This window comes from Protopterus annectens, chromosome 3.part0 (assembly GCF_019279795.1).
Source record: "Protopterus annectens isolate FY-2018-M chromosome 3.part0, PAN1.0, whole genome shotgun sequence".
Classification (NCBI taxonomy): domain Eukaryota; kingdom Metazoa; phylum Chordata; order Ceratodontiformes; family Protopteridae; genus Protopterus; species Protopterus annectens.
Genome location: NC_056731.1, coordinates 1,648,885,551 through 1,648,907,929, shown reverse-complemented (window position 1 = coordinate 1,648,907,929; position 22,379 = coordinate 1,648,885,551). Strand labels below are relative to the sequence as shown.

The 22,379-nt window shown below is 39.5% G+C and overlaps 1 protein-coding gene across 3 annotated transcripts in view; it reads right to left on the bottom strand.

Moving 5' to 3' along the window:
• The window catches only part of RIMS2 (regulating synaptic membrane exocytosis 2), a 6,281,053-nt gene that overhangs the window by 2,943,201 nt on the left and 3,315,473 nt on the right, over window positions 1-22,379 (bottom strand). For all 3 annotated transcript variants that reach the window (XM_044065683.1, XM_044065685.1, XM_044065684.1), the window contains one exon: window positions 17,593-17,661. In XM_044065683.1, coding sequence (XP_043921618.1) covers window positions 17,593-17,661 — 69 coding nt within the window. The remainder of the gene's footprint in view (window positions 1-17,592; window positions 17,662-22,379) is intronic.

Genomic DNA, 22,379 nt, shown 5'->3' with positions numbered 1-22,379 from the left:
AATTCTTAATTAATTAAATAAGTCATGTGATGTATATGTTCTGTTATATAAAGTCAATTTTGAATTCACTGATATATGCCTGAAGAAGCTTTATTGTGAAAGTGTTTTAACCAGTGTTGAATAAACGTTAGATTAGTGGTTCTGGTGGACTTCTTTCTTCTTCTTTTAGGTTTCGTTTATTTTAACCAGGTCTGTGTGCATTTGTCTTATACTTTCCTCTAGGTTACTGGAAGTCATGTCTGGAGCTTGCACTGCCTTTTCTAAACAGCTGCAGTACTTTTTCCAGTCAGAATTTTTTCCTCACCTTTTGTAGCTGATTTTTCTTCAGGTCGTCTGCATTTCTTTTTTTCCTGGCATCCAAGCAGTGCACTTACAAGCCAGTTACTGAAACTTACCTAGAAACACAAAAGTCCACTGACCTTCTCTGCTGAGTTTTTGTTTTCACACTGGAAAAGTTAAAATTAAGATGTTACTCAATGTGCAGCCATCTGGAAGTCCCCATCAAGCATACCTACTTATCACCACCACCATCTCTGCATTTCTGGAAACAGTATTAGCCGCTCCAAGGAACTCTTCAAAGCACATTTAGACACTTTCAAAAAACTGGAAACAATATCTTTGTCAAAGAATTTTGCTTAGCAAGGAACAATGCAGCAAACTTGTCTAAACTACACAAACACCACAATACAAACTTACACAGAAAACACTGGTAGTTAAAGTCTTTAAAAGCTACCATGCTGGACTCCATCAGCTTCTTTCCCAGAGATTGTAGTCACTTGCCTCATTTATTTGAAGGGCTTGGATTTGAAGATGTCATAGTCTTTTTCTTGGATAAGTTTGCTGGGGACACAGAAGCAGGGTCTGCAGGCAAGGGGGCTTGGAGGCTGGGCATGGTTAAGCATACCCTGAATTTCTTAACCATTTTTTTTAGACAGAGACATATTCTGTAAAAGAGAACAGTGAGCTTTCTTAGAAACATTATCCAATGCTGGGATCAATGGAGGGAATATGCCATGTCTACAGTCTCATCCTCCAAATGATCATACACCCTGCTGATCTCAGGGGCAGATGATGAGTGCTCTCAACTGAATACATCCCTAAATCTAGGCAGTATTTGGTAAACAGAAAACATCTGTTGGGGTTTCTGAACTTGTTTGCCCTTAGATGAAAAGTACAGTTTTGTACCTACCATAAATGTAGATGTTCGAAGATCCACATTGCTGCAGTCCTTACTTATGGGTAGTCCGCTGTCCTCGGTCGGCCCGAATACCAAAGTATTAGGCTGACGTCGGTCATGGGTGCTCAGATCTGACATCAGAGCGTCAGGGTATAAAAGCGCATGACCGACGTCATATCCTCAGTCTTTTCTTGCCTCAGATGTCAGAAGGCCCTAAAAAGAAAGGCCACAGCCCAAAAACAGGATACCTCCCAAAAACATGCCCAACAACAACCATCACCCAAACCATATTACCATGCCAAACTATAGAGGGGAAGGAGGGAGGGTAAATTGGACTGCAGCAATGTGGATCTTCGAACATCTACATTTATGGTAGGTACAAAACTGTACTATGTTCTTCATCTCACATCGCTGCAGTCCTTACTTATAAGGATGGCAAAATCATAAAGCATTAGGGGCTGCTAAAATGCCCTGTAATATTGCAGAGGCAAATCCAGCCCTAGACTTAGAATAAAGAGGAAGGTGGTAATGCTTGGAAAAAGTATGTACTGAACTCCAAGTGGCTGCTTCCAAAATATCTTTTGTAGCTACCCCCCTTAGAAAGGCAGTAGAAGTGGCAGTAGCTCTAGTGGAATGAGGTCTGATTCCAGCCGGAACCTCCTTACCATGATGGGAATAACAGAAAGAAATACAAAACCCAATCCATTTAGAAATAGTTTGTTTTGAAACAGGTTTCCCCTGAGAACCCAAAGCAAAAGAAACAAACAACTGCTGAGACTACCTGAACCCCTTGGTTCTGTTCAAATAATAACGTAACTGTCTGTGAATATCCAAAGTATGCAAAATCTTCTCCCCTTTATTTTGGGGGTTTGCATAAAAAGTAGGCAAATGAATAGTTTGGTTCAAGGCCACACTAGAAACCACTTTAGGCATAAAGGAAGGATTAGTACGCAAAGATACCCTATCCTTATGAAAAATCAGGAAAGGTTCCACTGCCATAAGGGCCTGTAATTCAGAAACCCTTCTTGCAGAGGTAATGGCCAACAAAAAAGCAGTCTTCCATGATAAATACTTTAACTCGGCAGTAGCTGCAGGCTCAAAAGGTTGTAGAGTAAGTTTTTCCAACACAAAATTGAGATCCCAAGCAGGAGTAGGAGCTCTACGTGGTGGTCTTATGTTCTTTGCCCCTCTAAGAAATTGCTTAAACAAAGGATGGGAAAATAAAGGAGGGTCACAGTCATAGTGAGCAGAAATGGCTGCAGCATGAACCTTTATCGAGGAGAAAGACAAACCCTTGTCCAATAACTCAGTAAGATATTGAAGAGAAACACTTAAATCAGGCTTGGAAACATCAAAGTCCTTCGCTTTGCTCCAAAGAAAAAATCTCCTCCATTTATCTGCATAAACTTTCCTTGTACTAGGCCTTCTGGCCTCCAAAATAACATTCAAAACTTGTTGTGGAAGCTGAGACCCTCCAGGGTCTAAAACAGAATATGCCAGGCTGTGAGATGCAGAGACTGAATCTTGACATTGAGGAAGTGATTGCCCTCCTGAGACAAAAGATGCGGAATCAAAGGCAGAGGCCATGGAGGCTTCCGTACTAAACTCCTCAGTAGTGGGTACCAGTGCTGTCGAGGCCAATCCGGCGCTATCAGAATCATGGATGGCTTGTCTATTCTGGCCTTCAGGAGTACCTTGGGAATGAGAGGCAGAGGTGGAAAGGCATAGACATGAAGATTGCTCCAACTGAATGATAGAGCATCCACCTTCCAAGCTGTGGGATGAAACATTTTTGTGCAAAACTTTGGCAGCTGGTAATTTAGTGGAGAAGCGAACAGATCTATGTCTGGAGTCCCCCATAACACTGTCAACTTTTGAAACACATGATCCAGTTTCCACTCGTGAGGATCCACAATTTGTCTGCTCAACACATCTGCTAAGGAGTTCTGTGCTCCTGGTAGAAACCTTGCCTGAAGATTGAGGTGTAAACTGAGAGCAGTCTCCCACAAAATCATCGCTTGCCTGCAAAGAGGGTACGAATGGGTTCCCCCTTGCTTGTTGATGTACCACATGACAGTAGTGTTGTCTGTTTGAATCAACACCTGTCCTGGGTGAAGTAAATCCCTGAAAGCCATCAATGCAAATTGAACTGCTAACATCTCCTTCAAGTTGATATGCAAATGTTGAAGTCTGACAGGCCACGTGTCTTGCACCCATTTTCCATTGAGGTGTGCTCCCCAAGCCTTGTCCGAGGCATCTGTCGTTAGAATCTGACTCGCCTCTGGTCGGGTCACAGAGAGTCCCTTGTTTAGGTGACATTCCTCAGCCCACCACAAAAATTCTTTCTGAATGCAAGGTATTATCGGAATGACAGTGTCTAGATCTTGGCAGTGTTGTGTCCATACATTTTTGAGATACCATTGAAGCTTCCTCATATGCAGTTTGGCATTGGGAAGCACCAGAATACAAGATGCCATGAACCCCAAGGCTTGAAGGACTGTCCTTGCAGTCAGCCTGGACTGTAGAGACATTTGATGGAAATAAAGAGAAAGGCTTCTTTGTTTGTCCGGGGTCAAAAAGGCCATCTGGGAAGCTGTATTCAGTCTCACACCCAGAAAGCACATGTCCTGAGAGGGTACTAGACTACTGGACTTTGTTTCGTTCACAGAATACCCTAGGCATCTTAACACTACCATCACATACTGTAGATGATGAAGAAGTTCGTCTTTGTGTTGTGCAATAATCAGGCAATCGTCCAAATAAGGATAAATCTGTATTCCTCTTAACCTGAAAAAGGCAATCACTGGAGCCAGAACCTTTGTGAACACTCTGGGCGCAGTAGATAAGCCAAAGGGCAATGCAGAGAACTGATAATGTAAATTTCCAGCCCAAAAATGCAGGTACCTCCTGCAACTGGGCCTGATAGGAACATGAAGATAAGCCTCTTTGAGATCCAGAGTTACCATCCAGTGATCTTTTCCCAACAGAGGTAAAAGCTGTTGTAACGTCAGCATTTTGAACTTTGGAATGTCCAGATAAGTGTTGAGGATAGATAAATCCAAAATTGGTCTCCACGTGTTCCCTTTCTTTGGTACTAGAAACAGGCGAGAATAAAATCCTAGTCCCACTTCTGACAGAGGAACTGGCTGTATAGCTCCTATTTGAAGAAGCAAAGAAATCTGCTTGTGAGCCTCTATCCTTTGCCGAGGAGGAACGTCTGGCATGCCTTTGAAAGGAGGCAATGTATGGAAATAAAACTTGTAACCTCGGTTTATAATGTCCAATACCCATTTGTCCTGGGTGACTAAAAGCCAGTTTTGCTTGAAGAGTGCTAACTTTCCTCCCAAAGGAGCTGCCAGGCAAGAAGAATCTGGCAGCTGAAAATGCAGGTCATTGGGCCTGTTTACGAAAGGACTGGCCCCTGCCCTCACCTGCAGATTGTGCAGGCGAACTCCAAGTTCTAGGCCTGAATGTACTGTGAGCTCTGCCCCTGCCACGTCTAGATCTACCCCTAGATTGAGAATCAGAAGAAGGGTAGGTCCACCCCTTAGTAGGCCAATTTCTACTAAACTTTGGAGGTTGCACCTGCAAAAAATCTTTAACAGTCTGCATAGACTTAGCCTTGTCTTCCATTTTCTTCAAAACCGACTCCACAGGGGGACCAAACAGAACTTCAGACTGTAAAGGGGCATCCAGAATTCTAGTTTTAACATGCTCAGACAAATTCTGATCCTTAAGCCAGGCGTGCCTACGAAGAACTGAACCAGTGGTAGCCACCCTAGAAGAGGCCTGTACAGCATCAAAACCACATTGCAAAGAATGCTTACCCACCTGTTCAGAGACATGTACTAAATCCTGCAATTCTTTACTCTCTATGCCCTCTGCCAAAGCATCCACTTTAGATTTTAGCTGAGAAAGGAGAAAATTCTGATACTTCAACATATGAAACTGGCAATTTAAAGCCCTCATTGCTAAAGTAGAAGAGGTATACACCTTCTTACCCCATCTATCCAAAGCTCTAGCTTCCTTATCTAGAGGAACCGGATTCTTTACAACAGAGGCTCTAACACCCTTAGGCCCCTGACTAATAGTTTCTGGGTCCGCCCTAGGACTCTTATACAGATATTTATGAGCCTCAGGCACCCTGTAATATCTGTCCGGTTTAACTGGCGCAGGAGGCAAAGAATCTGGATTAAGGGAAGCCTCCGAGAAAACATCTTGAACAACATCCAAAACAGGAGGTATAGCCAAGGGTCTATGCTGTGGTAAAAACAAGAATTCCCTAAGCCTCTTCCGTGAATCAGAGAAATCCTGTCCTTCCCACTTAAAATGCTCCCTCATGGAATGCAGAGTTTCTGAAAATGAAAAATCCTCTGGAGGAGAAGCAGAAGGAGTGGAATCCTCTGCATCAGAATCCGAATAAGGAGGAAAATCTAGAATATCTTCAGCAGAAGACTCTGAGTCATCTGAGGCCTGATCCAAACTTTCCAACTCTGGCTCCACCCTGGGCCTCTTATCAGGAGGGGGCATAGAACCTCTAATTAAAGTAATCAAATCTTCTGCCATTTTAAGCATGTGCTTTTTAGGCACAGACCCTGAAGTACCTGGAGGGACACCAGAGGAAGGTAAAACCGACCTGCCCTTAGAAGAAGCCTTAGAAATAGAAGCAGAAGGCCTAACCACCTTAGGCACAGAAGGGAGAACAGTAACTTGAGAGGCCCCTTCAGCCTGACCTGACTCCTGGGAGGCCACATCCTGCAAAATCAAAGTTTCCCCCTGAGACTCAACAGAAACTTCAGCCGGATCCACCTGCTCTACTGTAGCTTCTGCAGGACCAGCGTCCAAAACGGACGAATCAACCTGTGTAGGTTTCAAGGATTTGTCTTTGCGCTTCTTCGTGGAAGCGGGCGTCGGAGGATCCGACGGCATATTATAATTACACCGCTTACCAAAGACTAACCTAGCACAATCTAACCTTCTTTTTATAGTGCGCTTATTAAACCTAGCACAAAACCGACACCCGACTACGTCGTGGTCCGGTCCCAAACAAGGAATGCAAAGAGAGTGATAATCCCTATGCGGTATCTGTTTCCCACAAGAAATACAATTATTCACTTTTTCTGACATCCGGAATTAACTGAGGCAAGAAAAAAAAATATTCCCCAACGGGGTACTTAGCCCAACTTGGTTTCGGTCTGAAACTCAGAATTCAAAAATTTCAGAACGCCGAACGGCACTTGCAACGCTGCTTCTGCATCGGACCATGCGGCAAAAAAGACTGAGGATATGACGTCGGTCATGCGCTTTTATACCCTGACGCTCTGATGTCAGATCTGAGCGCCCATGACCGACGTCAGCCTAATACTTTGGTATTCGGGCCGACCGAGGACAGCGGACTACCCATAAGTAAGGACTGCAGCAATGTGAGATGAAGAACATCTGACTGATGATACTTTGGCACTTCCAAAACCTCAGATTCCGGATTCCCTTCAGTATTAGGACCTTTGGGTTCTCTGGGTAGCTGAATGGGGTAGGGAGTGTCGGCATTACTCATAACCTGGGTTTGTATCCCATAATCAACTGCTTGAACAATGGATCTGGCCATAACCATCAGCTCAGGTGGAAACACAGTCACAGATTGTTACCCTGGAAAGCGGTGGGTCTTCTGTGTCTGTCTTTTTTTTTTTGTAAGTACTACACTAGTGGGAGTCTCCCCTGGGAGGGGGGGTATCAACACTGGAAACAAATTCTGCAACCCTGGCTTCTCCTGCACCTGAAGAGTTTGGTTCTCCTGTCCCTGAATCAGGCAATGGTACAGCCCTAGAGGGCACATCTGACTCTTGTGTCATGCGCAGCTGTGATACTAATACCACACCAGGAGACCTGGAGGCAAAAGAAGGTGAGTGGTCTGATAGCCTGTCCAAAGCTACTATTGAGTCAGAAGCCATAGGCCGAGACATATTTCTTGATTTATTTCTATGCATTTGAGGTGCACAAGGGGTAGAAGGTGCGTGGGTAGGTGCAATGTATCTAAATCCATCAAGTCAGGGGGCCACAAACTAGCCAATAAAAGGACAAACCCCATAATACTTCCTCCAAGTACCAATCTGAAGATTATTTCTGCCGGGATGCTATTCTAAATACTGACAGTAGTTTCAGTAACACAGTTGAAAGTACAAAAGTCTCCTAATACTAATAAACAAAGGCTAGTTTCAGCCCAAATGATTAGAAACATCATAAAACAGTCAGACAAAATGTTTAACATACAAAATGTCATCCAAAATGTAATTTAAATGAAAAAAAATATTTAAAATGCTGTAATCATACTCAATCAATAATACTACTCCAAAAGACAAAACTGTGGAAAAAAAATAAGAATTCCTGTCAAAACTTTCAAATGAAGCTTAAAATACAAATCAAAAATCTTATACTACAGATAAAGTAAAACCCCAAACACGTGCAATTTTCCAATCAGAAAAAACGCTAAACAGCAGAATACACTATTCAAAGCACAGACAGAAAATGACAGAGAGAGAAAATAAAAACCCAAAAGGGCTTCTTATCTGAGCTCAGCAGCTCAAGAGATCCAGAGTGATGAGCAGACTTTTAAGAGATCTTTCACTTACTGTGGTAATAGAAAAAACTGGAAGGGTCTGTAGATCTGCAAGGCAGTCCCTGTACTGCCAGGTGATTACACACAGAGACAGGCAAGTTGAAGGGACTCTGAGCTTTGGTAGGCTGCTAGAGGAAGGGTAGCAGAGCACTACTATATGCCAGTAGGGCACTGTGTAGAACATTCCTCAAGCAAGTATTTAAAAAATAAATTTTTTTAAGTACAAAAGCAAAAGAAAATTTCAACGCAAGATAAAAAAAAAAATCATTCAAACCTTATGAAGGCCAATAGTTCATAGGCAAGTGTGTATGTCCACATTTACCAATTCCATTCAAATTGTCTGTCACTTTATCTAATCACAAGTGGTCTAAAAAGTGATCTAATAAGAACTTGCAAAACATTATACAACTTACAAATCTTATTATAAGGAAAGCTTAGGATTTCTTTTATCACTGGTATTAGTTTTCTTACAGATCTCAGTTTGCTTTATCACAGTGTGCTTGACTGCGTGAGCTTTTGGTGCACTTCCATTGTTTTTTTTTCCTGTTTTTTTTCCCACTGTAATGCAACAGAAAAGTTGTTGTATACAAGTTAGGGGGTGGGAAGGCAACCCTTTCCTCATATGAGAGTGCAGGGGAATTGCTTTCTTGCAAAACAACATGTTTTTTAGTTATTCTGGGTTAGATGAAGTGCTTTTAGATTAGTTATTGCATAATTCATGTTTAGATACCCTGTTTTAGAATAACTGTCAAATACTCATATATATATATATATATATATATACACACACACACACACACACACACACACACACACACACACATATATATATATATATATATGAATCCCATTCTCTTAATCGACAACAACACAGTTTGTCAAGTAACAGAAGATCGAACCCACTTCAGCGAAAGTGCACAATATCGACAGTGCACTTTCGCATAAGCCGGTTACAGTGGGGATAAGGAAATATATCCTTTTTCCCACTGTAGTGCGATCTCGGAATTGGTATATCTAAGTAGGGGAGTGGGGGGGGCACAACCCCCTACATGGGGGGGGGTACAGGAGGGCTTGCCCCCCCCACATAAACAGTTTCAATTTAATTTTGTTTGACAATCGGCTTCAGCGAAAGTGCACTTTTGATGATGAAGTAGTCAAAGTAGTAGAAAAAGTACTCATCGAGAGTGCAGGTATAAAAACATTCACAGACCAATCCACAGGCTAATACCAGCTAAAGAGACAAAGGGATAACAGCATATGACAAGCAATGAACAAGGGAAAAAACTAAGTCTAGTCTGAATGAATGTAACATGGTATACAAGCAGCCAATCGAGTTATTTAAGTATGTATCTAGACCAATGGGGTAATCAGCCAATGTCATAACTCAATTCAAAATCTCAGCCAATGAAGGACTAAAGGATAAACAACCAATCAAATAGTTTAAATGAAAAAAATAAACCAGTAGGATGAAGGGCAAATAACAGAGTACCCAGCTTTATGAAAATTAATCACAAAACCTGCAGCACCTGGTCTCCCAAACAACTGCTGACCAGGCCCAGTCCTACTTAGCTTCCAAAATCAGATGGGATCAAACTCTACTGTGGTATTACATATACATAACAAAACGCTCCAACTGAAAACTTATAATTATTCCTTGGATAAATATGTCTGCAACGTGTATATAATAGGTGTATATGTCCCTATATAAGCCGCTAAATCACAAAGTAATAGAAAAAAGAACTTGTTGAAAGTAACAGACATAGGGAGCGTTCACAGATAACAAGATTCTCATTTAATATGTCGTTTCTTCAGCGCTGGTTTCAAAGGTATGTTAGATATTAGAGTTCAGGCCTGGTGGTTTGTCTGCTTGCAGCTCACTAATCCACTTCATTTCAGCCAATTCAGTCATAAGTGCTATGTCACCGCCTCTAATCTTGCAAGTTATTGTTTGCACAACCATAAAGCGAAAAAAATGATGATCATTGGTTGATACATGTCGCACAAGTGGATTCTTCATATCCCTGAGCCTCAAATCACTTACATGTTTAGATATGCATTCTTTAAAAAGTCTATTAGTTTTACCTATGTAGAACATATCACAGATGGTACAGTATGCTATATAGACCACATTTTTGGTCTTACAATCTGCATAGCCATGAAAGGTATAGGTCTTACTGGTTACAGGATGTTTGTATGTCTGTTCTTTATGGATATATTTACACACTGTACATGTTCTACATGGGTAATTACCCTTTCCGTTAGTTCTTATTTCCATCTTCTTGAGGGGTTTATCACAAAGGATTCGTTTTAAATTCTTACTATTCCTGTACGTGAAATGGGGATGTTCTTCCACAATCTTCTTCATAAATATGTCACTAGTTAGGATCTTCCTGTTGTTCTTGATGATTTTATTTACTTGAAGAATGTCACTTGAATACCTTAGAATGACCCTAATGTCATTTCTATGACTGCTGCCTCGAGATGGCTCCAACTGCTGGGGTGGCAGATCTGAATAATAAGGCTTGATCCTTGTGTTCCTTAGTTGAACTGCTGCATGCTGGCTCTCAATTGCTGAATTAATTTTTCATTGGCTGCTTTAAAATCATTATCCCTGGTATGCATTCTCGAACTGCGTAACATTTGGCCCTTAATAATGTTATGATATATATGTAGAGGATGTATATTGGATCGATGGAGTATACTATTCTTCCTACAGTCTTTGTGGTGTACCAGAGTATTTATCTCTCCATTGCTATTCATTTCAACAGTTATATCTAGAAAGATGATCTTGCTAAAAGAAGTATACGTAGTGAATCTCAGGACTTCAGCTGATCCCTCCAAATAAGCAGCATATTCACTGTGTTCAATTAAGAAGACCTTTACTGCTTTTATGCCATATTCATTGGGAATCACTATAAATAAGCTCTGAACATCCAAGGTTGCCATTAATATGAGACCATTATTCCCTGAAGAAGTCATGAAGTCATGTAAGGTGGATAAGAAGTGTTTAGTGTCTTTCAGAACTGAACTCGCCTTAGGCAAAAATTTCTTGAGTTGGTATTTTAAAAATAGAGATAGTGTTTCTGTGAACCAACCTTCACCTGCTACTATAGGACATAGCAATGGGGATTCCATGTCTTTATGTATTTTTGGTAGTCCCTTGATGACAGGGATTTTTGTGGTCTTCACTTGGAAGAAATCACATAAATCTTGATTTATCCTTCTACAGGATAACAGTTCAAGAAGAATTTTTCTCACTGAGTGAATCATTTTATTGACTTGTAACATAATGATTTTCTTGTAAGTAGTTTCATTAGATAACACAGAAGAAATCTTGGTCATATACCAATTCTTATCCAAATCAACTATGGCTACACCTTTATCAGATGAAGTAATGACAATGTCTCCACAGAATTGTAGTTAAGAGCTTTCTTCTCTTCCTGGTTCAAATTAATGAAATGATGATGAGGCGAGTTTAATTCCTTAGCTAGCTCCATCTCACATACAACCAAAAATGTATTAACTGTATGATTGTTCTGTAGTACAAAGTCACTGGGTCCCTAAGGTTGTGGTTGGTAAGTGTCCAGTGTTACCAAACATGAATTTCAACATTATATTCCTACAAAAGAGCAGTAGATCAATAATCACTTCACTCAATTTGGAAGGCATAGCTGGTATAAATATTAGTTCTTTGTTTAATACATTCTGTTGAGAAGCTGTTAGTCTTGGAGCTCAGATTAACAACAAGAACTTCTCAAACTATACCTGACATATTAGTAATTATCTGTCTCATGACATCTTCCTCCTCTTCCGGTCCCTGCTGACTGAACAACCCTGGTTGTTTGTTACTGTTGTTTCAGTAGAATGGGTAGTGCTGGAAAAACTGACAAGGCAGCTGAGGTATCTTTCTTTCTGGCACCTAAGTTATACACGTAAGCAAAATTATCAAGAACAACTGGAAGATCCTACTGACAAATCTATGAAGAAGACTGTGGGAGAACTCTAACGTATCCTTGAAACCAGTGCTGAAGAAACCATGTATTAAATGAAAATCTTATGTCTGTGGACATTTCCTATGTCTATTACTTTTAATGAGTCATATTTTCTATTACTTTGTGATTTACTGGTTTATATAAGACATATAGAGCTATTATATATAGGTTGCGGACATATTTCTCCAAGGAATAATGATAAGTTTTCAGTTGGAGTGTTTTGATGTATATGTAATACCACAGTAGAGTTTAATCCCATCTGATCTTGGAAGCTACTGGTCAGCAATTTGATGGATTACCAGGTGTAGCATGCTTTGTGGTCAATTTTCATAAAGCAGGGTATTCTTATTTGCAATTCATCCTACTGGTTTATTTTTTTCATTTAAAACACTGATTGGTTGTTTATCCTTTAGTCCTTCATTGGCTGAGATTTTGACTTGAGTTATGACATTGGCTGATTACCCCATTGGTCTAGACACATATTTAAATAACTCGATTGGCTGCTTGTATACCATGTTACATTCATTCAGACTACATTTAGTTTTTTCTCTTGCTCATTGCTTGTCATATGCTGCTGTCCCATTCTGTCTTTAGCTGGTATTAGCCTGTAGATTGGTCTGAGTGTTTTTATACCTGTTATTCTCAATGAGTATCTGAGTGTTTTTATACCTGTTATTCTCAATGAGTACTTTTTCTACTACTTTGTGATTTAGTGGTCCACACACGACACATACAACTATTTTATACATGTTGTGGGCATATTTCTCTGCTACAATGACACATTTTCAGTTAAAGTATTTTAATTGCATCCATAATATCACAGATGTGCCCAATCTCGGAAGCTAAGCAGGGTTGGGTCTGGTTAGCAATTGGATGGGAGACCGCCTGGGAATACCACATGTTGTAGGATTTGTGACTAGTTTTCATAAAGCTAACTTTGTTGTTTTTTATCTGCCATCTATCTTATTGGTATATTTTTTTATTCAACTAATTTGGTTGGCTGTTATTCTCTACTCCTTCATTGGCTTAGATCTTGACTTGAGTTATGACATTGCCTGCTTATCCTATTGGTTTAGATACATATTTAAACAATTTGATTGGCTGTTCATTTCCAGCCCTTCATTGGTTGATTTGGCTTATGACATTGGTTGACTATACCATTGGTGTATTTTCAGATTTACACAACTCGATTGGTTACTTGCACGCTATGCCATATTTATTCAGATCAGATCCAATTTTTTACCATTGTTTATGGTTCTTTGGCTGCTATTTGCCTGCTGATTGGTCTGTAAATGCTCCTCAAACATTTTAGATACATTTTTCACATAACAATAAGTTTTTAATTGAGGAACTTCATCTGTAAGCATAACACTACAGGTTAAATGACTATTTTTAACTGGTCAAGCATTCCATTCTAGCACTTTTATTGGTTAGACGTTTAATATGTTTTTATTGGTTAACAATGATAATAGATAAACATGACTGGATAGCATTCATATACATATTTCCTGCTTGTTCAGACACTTTTGAATCTGAAGAAGTGTGGAAGCCACCCAAAAGGGCTCATTTATTTATTTATTTTATTTATTTATTTTACATTTGTTAACCGGGAATTTCCGACTGGACCAGGTCCAGTTTCAGCGGAGGCCCGGGGAGAAAAGCTCCGGCATCAAGTTATACAAATACAGTACATCAAGCATAATACACAAAACAGGTTACAACATATATGCTGAGCATTGTAATATAACAAGAAATTAATAAAATGCTCCAAGTAAATCTAGATATAGAAAATAGGTAAAAAGGCAATGGGTGTTATACACTGGTAAGAGAAGAAAATATATCAAGTAAAATTCTAGAGTTAAAAGTTCCCTTTCAAATGACCATGCCTACAGGGGATCCGAGATCCAGCATGTGATCAGAGAGCAGTTTGGGAAGTTAATAACAGTGTGGGTAGGGTTATGTGACACAAGGGCATAACCAGGTACTAAGAAGATGTGATTTGAGGGAGTTTTTGAATATGGATGTGAAGGGGGCAGTGGACATGGAATGGGGAAGAGAGTTCCAATTTCTGGCAAGTGTGTAGGAGTAGAGCGTTTTCCCTGCATTATTATTAGCCTTGGTGATGGAGAGGAAAAATTGTTCACTAGATCTAAGGTACGAGTTTGCAGTGTAGACAGTAAGTAGGTTGGATATTGGGTTTTTTTTCAGGATATTTGAAAATATTGTAGGCTGTGCCCAGCTGGTGATAGTTAAGTAGCTGTGGTAGCTCAAGCCATTTTAGTTCTTTTATTGCAGTACAGTGATGGGTTCTATAGTTTGAGTTAGTAGCAAACTTGGCTATTTTATTGTAGCATGATTCTAGTTTGTGTAGGTCACATTGTCTGATTTTGGTAAAGATTGGTGCTTCTAGAATTGAGAAGATGTGGCTTTGTGCAAGAGTGACTTTTGCTTTTTGTAAGAGAAAGGACTTATGCCTGTATAGGGAGCCTAACTTTTTGTGTACTAGTTTTATGGTATGTGAGATGTGAAGATTATTGTCAATTTCAATGCCCAGAAGACTGGTGTGGTTAGAAGGGGAGATGGTGGTGCCGTCCTTAGATGTTATGGTAAAGGAGAGGGTTTTTTTTATTTATTAGGTGTAAATAGTAGCAATTTTGTCTTTTTGGGATCCATTTTCCTACTGATTTAAAGGTATCTTGAGTGAGTGTATGTAGGGTGGTGGGAAATGAGGCAGAGCAGATCAGAGCTGAATCATCAGCATATTGAATGAGTGTTGCATGTTGTGTAGAGCTATTGAGGTTATTTGTGAAACTAGAAAATAATAGTGGGCCCAGTATAGAGCCCTGTGGGACTCCTATGGTGGTTGGAAGTTGTGGAGACAGAGTTCCTTTCCACTGGACTGATTGTTGCCTGTCAGATAGGCAGCTTCTTAACCAGGCTATAGTAGAGGAGGTGAAGGATAATGATGTTAGTGAGTCTAGTAGACTAGAGTGAGAGACCATATCAAATGCTTTTGAGATGTCTAGAAAAATGGCTGAAACATACTTGTTATCATTCCTGTGAAGGTTTATATGATTAGTAAAGGAAAGAAGGGCGGTGGTAGTGCTGTGATGTGGATGGAAACCGTCTTGTGTGGTAGACAGTAGATAGTGTGTGTTAAGAAATGTCATCACTTACAAGTGGATGCATTTCTCAAGAATAATGGATGGGGCAAAGGATGGCAATAGGTCGGTAGTTGGAGAATTTGTAGGAGTTACCTCCTTTATGGAGAGGAATGATGTGAGATACTTTCCAGAATTTGGGTATGTAGGATTCTTGTATGGAGCAGTTGATTAGGATGGAGACATGATATGATAGGGAGTCACTAGACATTTTTAGGTATGCAGCAGGTATGTTATCAGCTGCCAATATGGTTGGCTTTAGTTTTAGGAGGAGCTTTTTGATAGTTGAGGTGGGCACTGGTGATGGGCTGAAAGAGGGGGTGATGTGGGATAGGTTGGGTTGCAATTGAGGTAGACTGTTTTTGGTTATTTGACTGGACAGGGCTAAGATGGACTTACTAAAATGGTTATTAAATTTAGCATTTGTTTACCGGGAAAGTCTGACTTGGAATGAAGCAAATTTTCAGCAGAGGCCCAGGAAGAAACACTCCAGATGCATGTCTTTATAATGTGGGAGTAAACCGGAGCACCCAGAGGAAACCCACACAAATGCAGGGAGGACATGCAGACTCCACTCAGAAGGCACCCCAGTCAATAATCGAACTGGAGATCCTCTTGCTGTGAGGAGACAACACAACTACTGCACCATTTTATATTCTTCAATAAAACTGTTTTATGATTACAGCCATGGCAACTGCACTGGTATACTCTGGGACGTGTGTGTGTGTGTGTGTGTGTGTGTGTGTGTGTGTGTGTGTGTGTGTGTGTGTATATATATATATATACATATGTGTGTGTGTGTGTGTACACAATGTATACACATACACACACACACACATATATATATATATATATATATATATATATATATGGGTCTACTTCATTTGATCGAAAGACCATTTGACTGAAACCATTTGGTCGAAATTTTATTTGATCGAAAACCAGAATTCAAGGCAAACAACAGGGATTTGTCCCCCTCCCCAACGTCGTGCGACCCTGGAGTTGGTGTATATATAGATAGGTGGTGGTGTGGGGGGTGCAGCCCCCCACATTGCAAGGTGTGGGGGATGAAGCCCCTCACCTATTTTTGTTTAAAATCTGTACATTTTGTGTTATTTTCTTTTTTAAAGGAAACTAGGTGTGGGGCTTCGCCCCCCCACCCCCACCCCTAAATATATATATCAACTCCAGGGTTGCATGATATTGGGGAGGGGGACAAATCCCAGGTTTATGCCTTGAATACTGGTTTTCGATCAAATGAAATTTCGGCCAAATGGGTTTCAGTCAAATGGTCTTTCGATCAAATGAAGTAGACCCATATATATATATTACGTCTTAAGTGTCTTATATATATATATATATATATATATATATATATGGTTCCACTTCATATCATCGAATTATCATTTCATCGAATTTCAAATCATCGAGACCAAATCGTCGAAAACTCATAACATCAAATCTCAAATCATTGAAAACTATAAAGCAGCTCGAAATAACATCCCAGACACTGTTTACTACATTTATGCAGGGGGGAAAGTCCCCCTGAACCCCACATCCCCCGTAAATTAAATATACCAACTCCAAGGTTGCATTACAGCAGGGTAGGAAATTACCCCCCCCCCCACTGTAGTGCGACCTTGGAGTTGGTATATTTAATGTACGGGGGGTGTGAGGGGTCAGAGCCCTGCACATGGGGGGTGCAGGGGGGCTTGCCCCCCTGTATAAACATAGTAAAAACTCTGTGGGGTGTTATTTCTAGCTGCTTTATAGTTTTCAATGATTTGAGGTTCGATGTTATGAGTTTTCGACGATTTGGTCTCAATGATTTGAAATTCGATGAAATGATAATTCGATGATATGAAGTGGAACCACACACACACACACACACACACATATATATATATATATATATATATATATATATATATATATATATATATATAAAATTAGATACACGCACATACATTTTTAGTGCAGATGTATCAACTATAAAATACTTTATACACACTGAAAATATTTTATTTAAATAAAATATCACAGGAAGCTCCTGTTTCTCTCTGTTTATTTCTCTCTCTCTCTCTCTCATCTCTTGCCATAATAGCTTCCTCTTTTAGCATCTTACATACCTCATGTCATACTTCAACAGTAGGCATCTACCTGTTCGTAATAAACTGCAACTTTCATCCTTACTTTTGGTGTGATTTTTTTGGAGTAAACATACCTAAACTACCCTTCCTGGTTTAACCAGCAATATGAGCACCAACTAGCTAGCATTTCATGCACATGTGTTATAAGTTTGTGTCACCAGTAAGCAGGTGATCTCTTATCCTCAGAAGATACTCTTTGATTAATCAGGGTTAATCTATATGTGCAAAAGAAGAAAAAGCTTATTCTAAGTACCTCTTCCTCCGACATTTTAAGAGGTTGAGCTGAAGTTAACAGTCAAAAAGGTGAATTAGTGAAACATTTAAAATGCATAAACTGTTCTACACTTAGTAATGCAGTTCAACATTTATATTAAGCCACTATTACCAGATGCAAATCAACAAGAAAAATATCCTTTGATTCATACTGTACTACAGTCCCTTGCTTCTTTATGTATATCTTATATATGGTAAAATAAATATACAAACGCGTGTAGCCTACCTGACACCACTCCAACACCATCATCACAGTCATAGTCAGACACTTCACTGTCACTTATCCTTTGTGACCCTACAACAAAACGAACAATCAAATGTGTACATTACAAAGAAACACTATTATGTAACACTGAACACAGTATTTACTATAGAACTGTTCAGGAAAGTACAATTCTGAGATAACTTACCATAACAGTAGATGTGTGAACTAATCACTGCTACAGTATTCCTCACAGATGGGACTTATCCCCAAGGATATAAATACATAAGGCCAGTCTAAAAATATCACGCTCCTTCCTTATACTCCTTATGTCTACCCTTAGCAAGAGTAAATGTGTAAGTATAAGAGGGTGATATGGAGGCACCAAAACTTGGGGCCATTCTTCCCCTGAAGTGGAAGACTGAAGCCTTTAGCTCAAAGCTAAGTCTTGCCATAAAGAAAAGGGGGGAAGGATACCCCAACCTGGCCACAGAAGAGATCATCTGGGGGAATGGTGGGTATATACACAGCAGATGTCCTTGAACATCTATTGTTATATGTTAAGTTACCTACCAAATGTACTATGTTCTTCACAAAGATCACGGTTGCAGGGTTTTTCACAGCTAGGACAACTGTAAAAGCTCAAGAAAAGTGTGTGGAGAGAAATGAACCAGAAACTAGAATGCCCCACAGAAAAGCCCTGGCAAAAACACTTCTGGTTCTAGAAAAAACATCAAGTTTGCAATGTTTTGTAAGAGCAGGAACAGAGGACCAGGCAATTATTACCAAAACAGATCTATAGTTCATACCTTTCCAAAAAACCATAGGGGTGGCAACCACCGTGTCAGAATATACGGCAGATTTGAATGGAAACATGAAACTACCTAGAAATAGTTTGTTTAGAAAGTGCTGACTCTTCTTTTTTGCATCCTAAAATACAAACAGTTAATAAGTTTTCTTAAAATCTTTAGCTTTGTTCAGATAAAATCTAAGCTATCTATGAACATCAAGGCAGTGATGAATTTTCTCTTCCTTACTTTGTAGATTAGGGTAAAAAAACAAGGAGATGAATAGTTCGATTAAGAGTGAATTCAGAAACTACTTTAGGCATAAGTAGGGGTTGGTTCTAAGACTCACCCACCCTTGTGAGAAACAAAGAAAGGCTGAATACACACATAAGGGCCTGCAATTCAGATACACTACTAGCAAAGTTAAGGCTACTGCAAATCGGTCTTCCAAGTTAAGAATTTTAGTGGAAAAACTGCCTGCATGTTCAAAGAGAGAGTGAGTCAATTTTTCTAATACAAAATTAAAATCTCAAGCTGAAACTCATTCTTTCTTGGCAGTCCGCTATTTTAAACCATTTTACCTGAAAATAAAAGATAAGGGGTCCAGTGATAAACATGCCATTATTGTCGAAAGGTATACCTCTACTTAAGTGTAAGCCTGACCAGAACTACAGAAACTCACACAGGTACTGAAGAACCAGGGGTGCCCTCACTTGAGACTGGATCTGACCTCTATTTTGGCAACAAAGACAAAATCTTTTCCATTTGTATAAATAAGATTTCCCAGTAGCAAGTCTTTTTGCCTCCTTCAATATCTGTCACATATCCTCAAGGGGAAAAAAGGTGTCTGAAGGGATGATAGTTCCAAACAGGTTCAGATTTTGAAAATTTGAATGAATCTGAGATCCTCTGTCCTGTGTAAGCATGTTTGTGAGAAAGTTTAAGGTAATTACCCTTGGTCACTTGCATGAGAAAGGACAGCCAACATGTTCTGGCCAAAAGGCGGGGGTCACAAAAAACTATTTGGCAAGTCCTGTGTCTTTAGAAGAACTGAGGGGAATGGCTGAAGGCATAAAAGAACATCTCTGTCAAGAGAAATGTAAGGTGTTGGAGAGCAGAACTATTTCAGTTGTCTGTTGAGTTTGAAGGCAAACTAATCTGAGGGATTTCCCACTGGTTGACTATTTTTAGGATGACCTCTTGTAGTAATATCAACTCATGAGGATCTATCCTGGATCTGGGAATTTGACACTGCATTCTGATCTAAAAATATGTAAATTACTTTAATTACTGAGCTATGTTGAACAGAGAAGTCACAGGCAATCACAGCTAGCTTCCAAAAGTGGTTAAGACTTTGTTTTGACCTGTTTGTTTATGTACCACATTACAGCTGTAGTTGTCTGTTACCTGTACCTGAAGACCATAGTAGATTCAGAGCTTTCAGGGCATTGAGAAAGGTGTTCATCTCCTTCAAGCTGGTGATGTGGTTCTCAAATTCCTTGTACCATTATACCTTGAGAAACAGCACCCCAAACAATCTGTCTTAAGCATTTTACCACTGTCCAAATGGGGTTAGGAGAGAGAAGGGGATTCCTATGTATAATAGAACTTGTTTGACTCACCAAATAATTTTTTTTTATAAATTTGAGAACTGGAATTGGCTGAGACAGAGTGAGACTGCTGAGCACAGACAAACTTGAAGAACAAATGTATCTTCTTCATGTGAAGTCTGTCATAAATAATCAAAACAAAAGAGGCCATGAAACCTAAAGTTCTAACAAATTCTCTTGCAACAGACATTTTCTATAGGAAAAAGACTGAGGAATTGCATGTGATATGTTTGCATCTTTTCTCGGGGAAGAAAAGCAGTCAGGTAAGTGTCTAAAAATACATCCCACAAACATCAGTCTAAGTTGAATGCAGGGATGACTTTTTTCTGGTTCAGAATAAATCCCAGAAGGTGGAAAAGCTTTACTGTGAACCCTAAGGCTGATATTGCTTCCTGACTGGTTGAAGCTGAGTTCAAGTAATCATCCAGTTAAGGAAAATGTATATGCATTGAAGTCTACAGTAAATAACTATTACTGGAGCACACTGTTTGGAAAAACTCCTGGAGTGGTACGAGAACTGAGAATGCAATCACAAAAAAATGTTTTTTTTAAATACCTTTTTTAAATTATCACTTAAGACATAGGCAAACATCCATTAACAGAAAAGAAAACAGATAATTTTAGTTTTTTAATTTACATACAATATATATCACATCATACCTCTCAACCTGGAAACATCAAAAATCTGGACAAGGCCCATGAAAAATAGGTACAAATCTGTACACTGATTAACATAAAATTTGCATACACAGTTACGTAACCTCACCCACGCCAATGGAATTGTGGGATACTAACTTTCAAATGCAAACTGAAGAACAGACAATCAAAATATGGCACCAGAGTCACCCTGCAGCCATTGCAATGTCCCATTACCTGGCTATGTTGCCCCATTTACCATAAACACTAATGTGGATACTGCTTTACTTCTACAATGATTATTTGGATTTTATTTTTACATTTTATAGCACATTGCACAAACACTAATAGACATCTGCTAAACACAGTAATACTGCCTCACAATGAAAATAGACTTAGCATTAAAACTTCTCTACCCTTGAAACTCGCATTCATTGAAACAGCATTGAAACCCACACCACATCCAAAGAATGCATCTGGCCAATGGTGGATAAAGATTACCTTTGGGCTGTTTTCAAATCATAGGCCCCTTGCACACAAAACAAGAAACATACATGTGTTCTTTGATACACCTTTGTGACTTTATTAAATTATATTCCTTGTACAATGCAGCACATTTGTTTTGTTAGACTTACAGCGCATTTTAAATGTACTGTTTGAACATTTTTCCAGTAAGCAATGAAACAAAATGCATGAACCAATAATGACAAAACTGCTCAGTTCAGAACATTTCCATCATATTTGTTGCTCTTTCCACTGAGGCACAAATGCCCTTGTGCGTGACATTTTCTCACTTCTGTTGCATCTGTAGCTACACCCTTGACTTGTTACATCCACCCCCTTTAAAAGTACAACAACACAGTACAGTATCAGCAATGGATCTACATACTGTGGGAATAGAACCCACAGCCTCCTGCATCAAAAGCAAGTATTTAACCTGTTATGCTATTAAAAATGCAAGCAGACTCAGCATAAGCAACACTAAACTCCTCTTCCCATGAAGCTCTCAGCTCCTTGTAAAATCCACTTGACACTCAACTGTATCTCTCCACTTTGCAGCACAAGAAATCTGGAAAAAGCCAAAATTTATTGGGGGGGGGGGGGCAAAAGCACAAAAACAGGGACACATTTTAAACATTGCTTGTATAATTTTGGAAAGTTGCTAGAATAAAATGTTGTGTTACCACCATGCATTTCATTACCACGTCTTGAACCCAGGACCCTGTGCACTACAGTCAGAGTAACATACCACTATACCAAATCAGCAGTTTCCTGAAAGACAGGAAGACTGAAACTTAAATGGCTATTATTTACAGAATTCAGTTCTCACTTCTCACCATAGCTCTCAATGTCTTAGCACAAAAAAACCTGGACAAAGTCAATAATGGGGGAATACAGCCCCAAAAATAGGGACATATTTCAAATACTGATCTCATAAACTTAGAAAATTGGTAGAATAAAAGGTTTTGTATTACCATTTATTTTCTGAAGAATATGAAGTCTAAAATTCAAATGCCTATCATTATTTAGTGAATTTAATCCTTAACTGATTTGTCACAAAAATCTAGAAAATCACAGATATTATGAGGAACAGAACAAAAATATGGGAAAACCACAGATGTTATGTGGAAAAGAACAAAAATATGAAAGTTTTCACAAGTGTTGGAGGGTAGAGACTTTAGGCTCTTGTTACCTGTAACCAAGATACAGGGTTTGAGCCTGAGTACCTCTAGCCACCAGATATATTCACCTGGGGCATTTCACACACACACACACA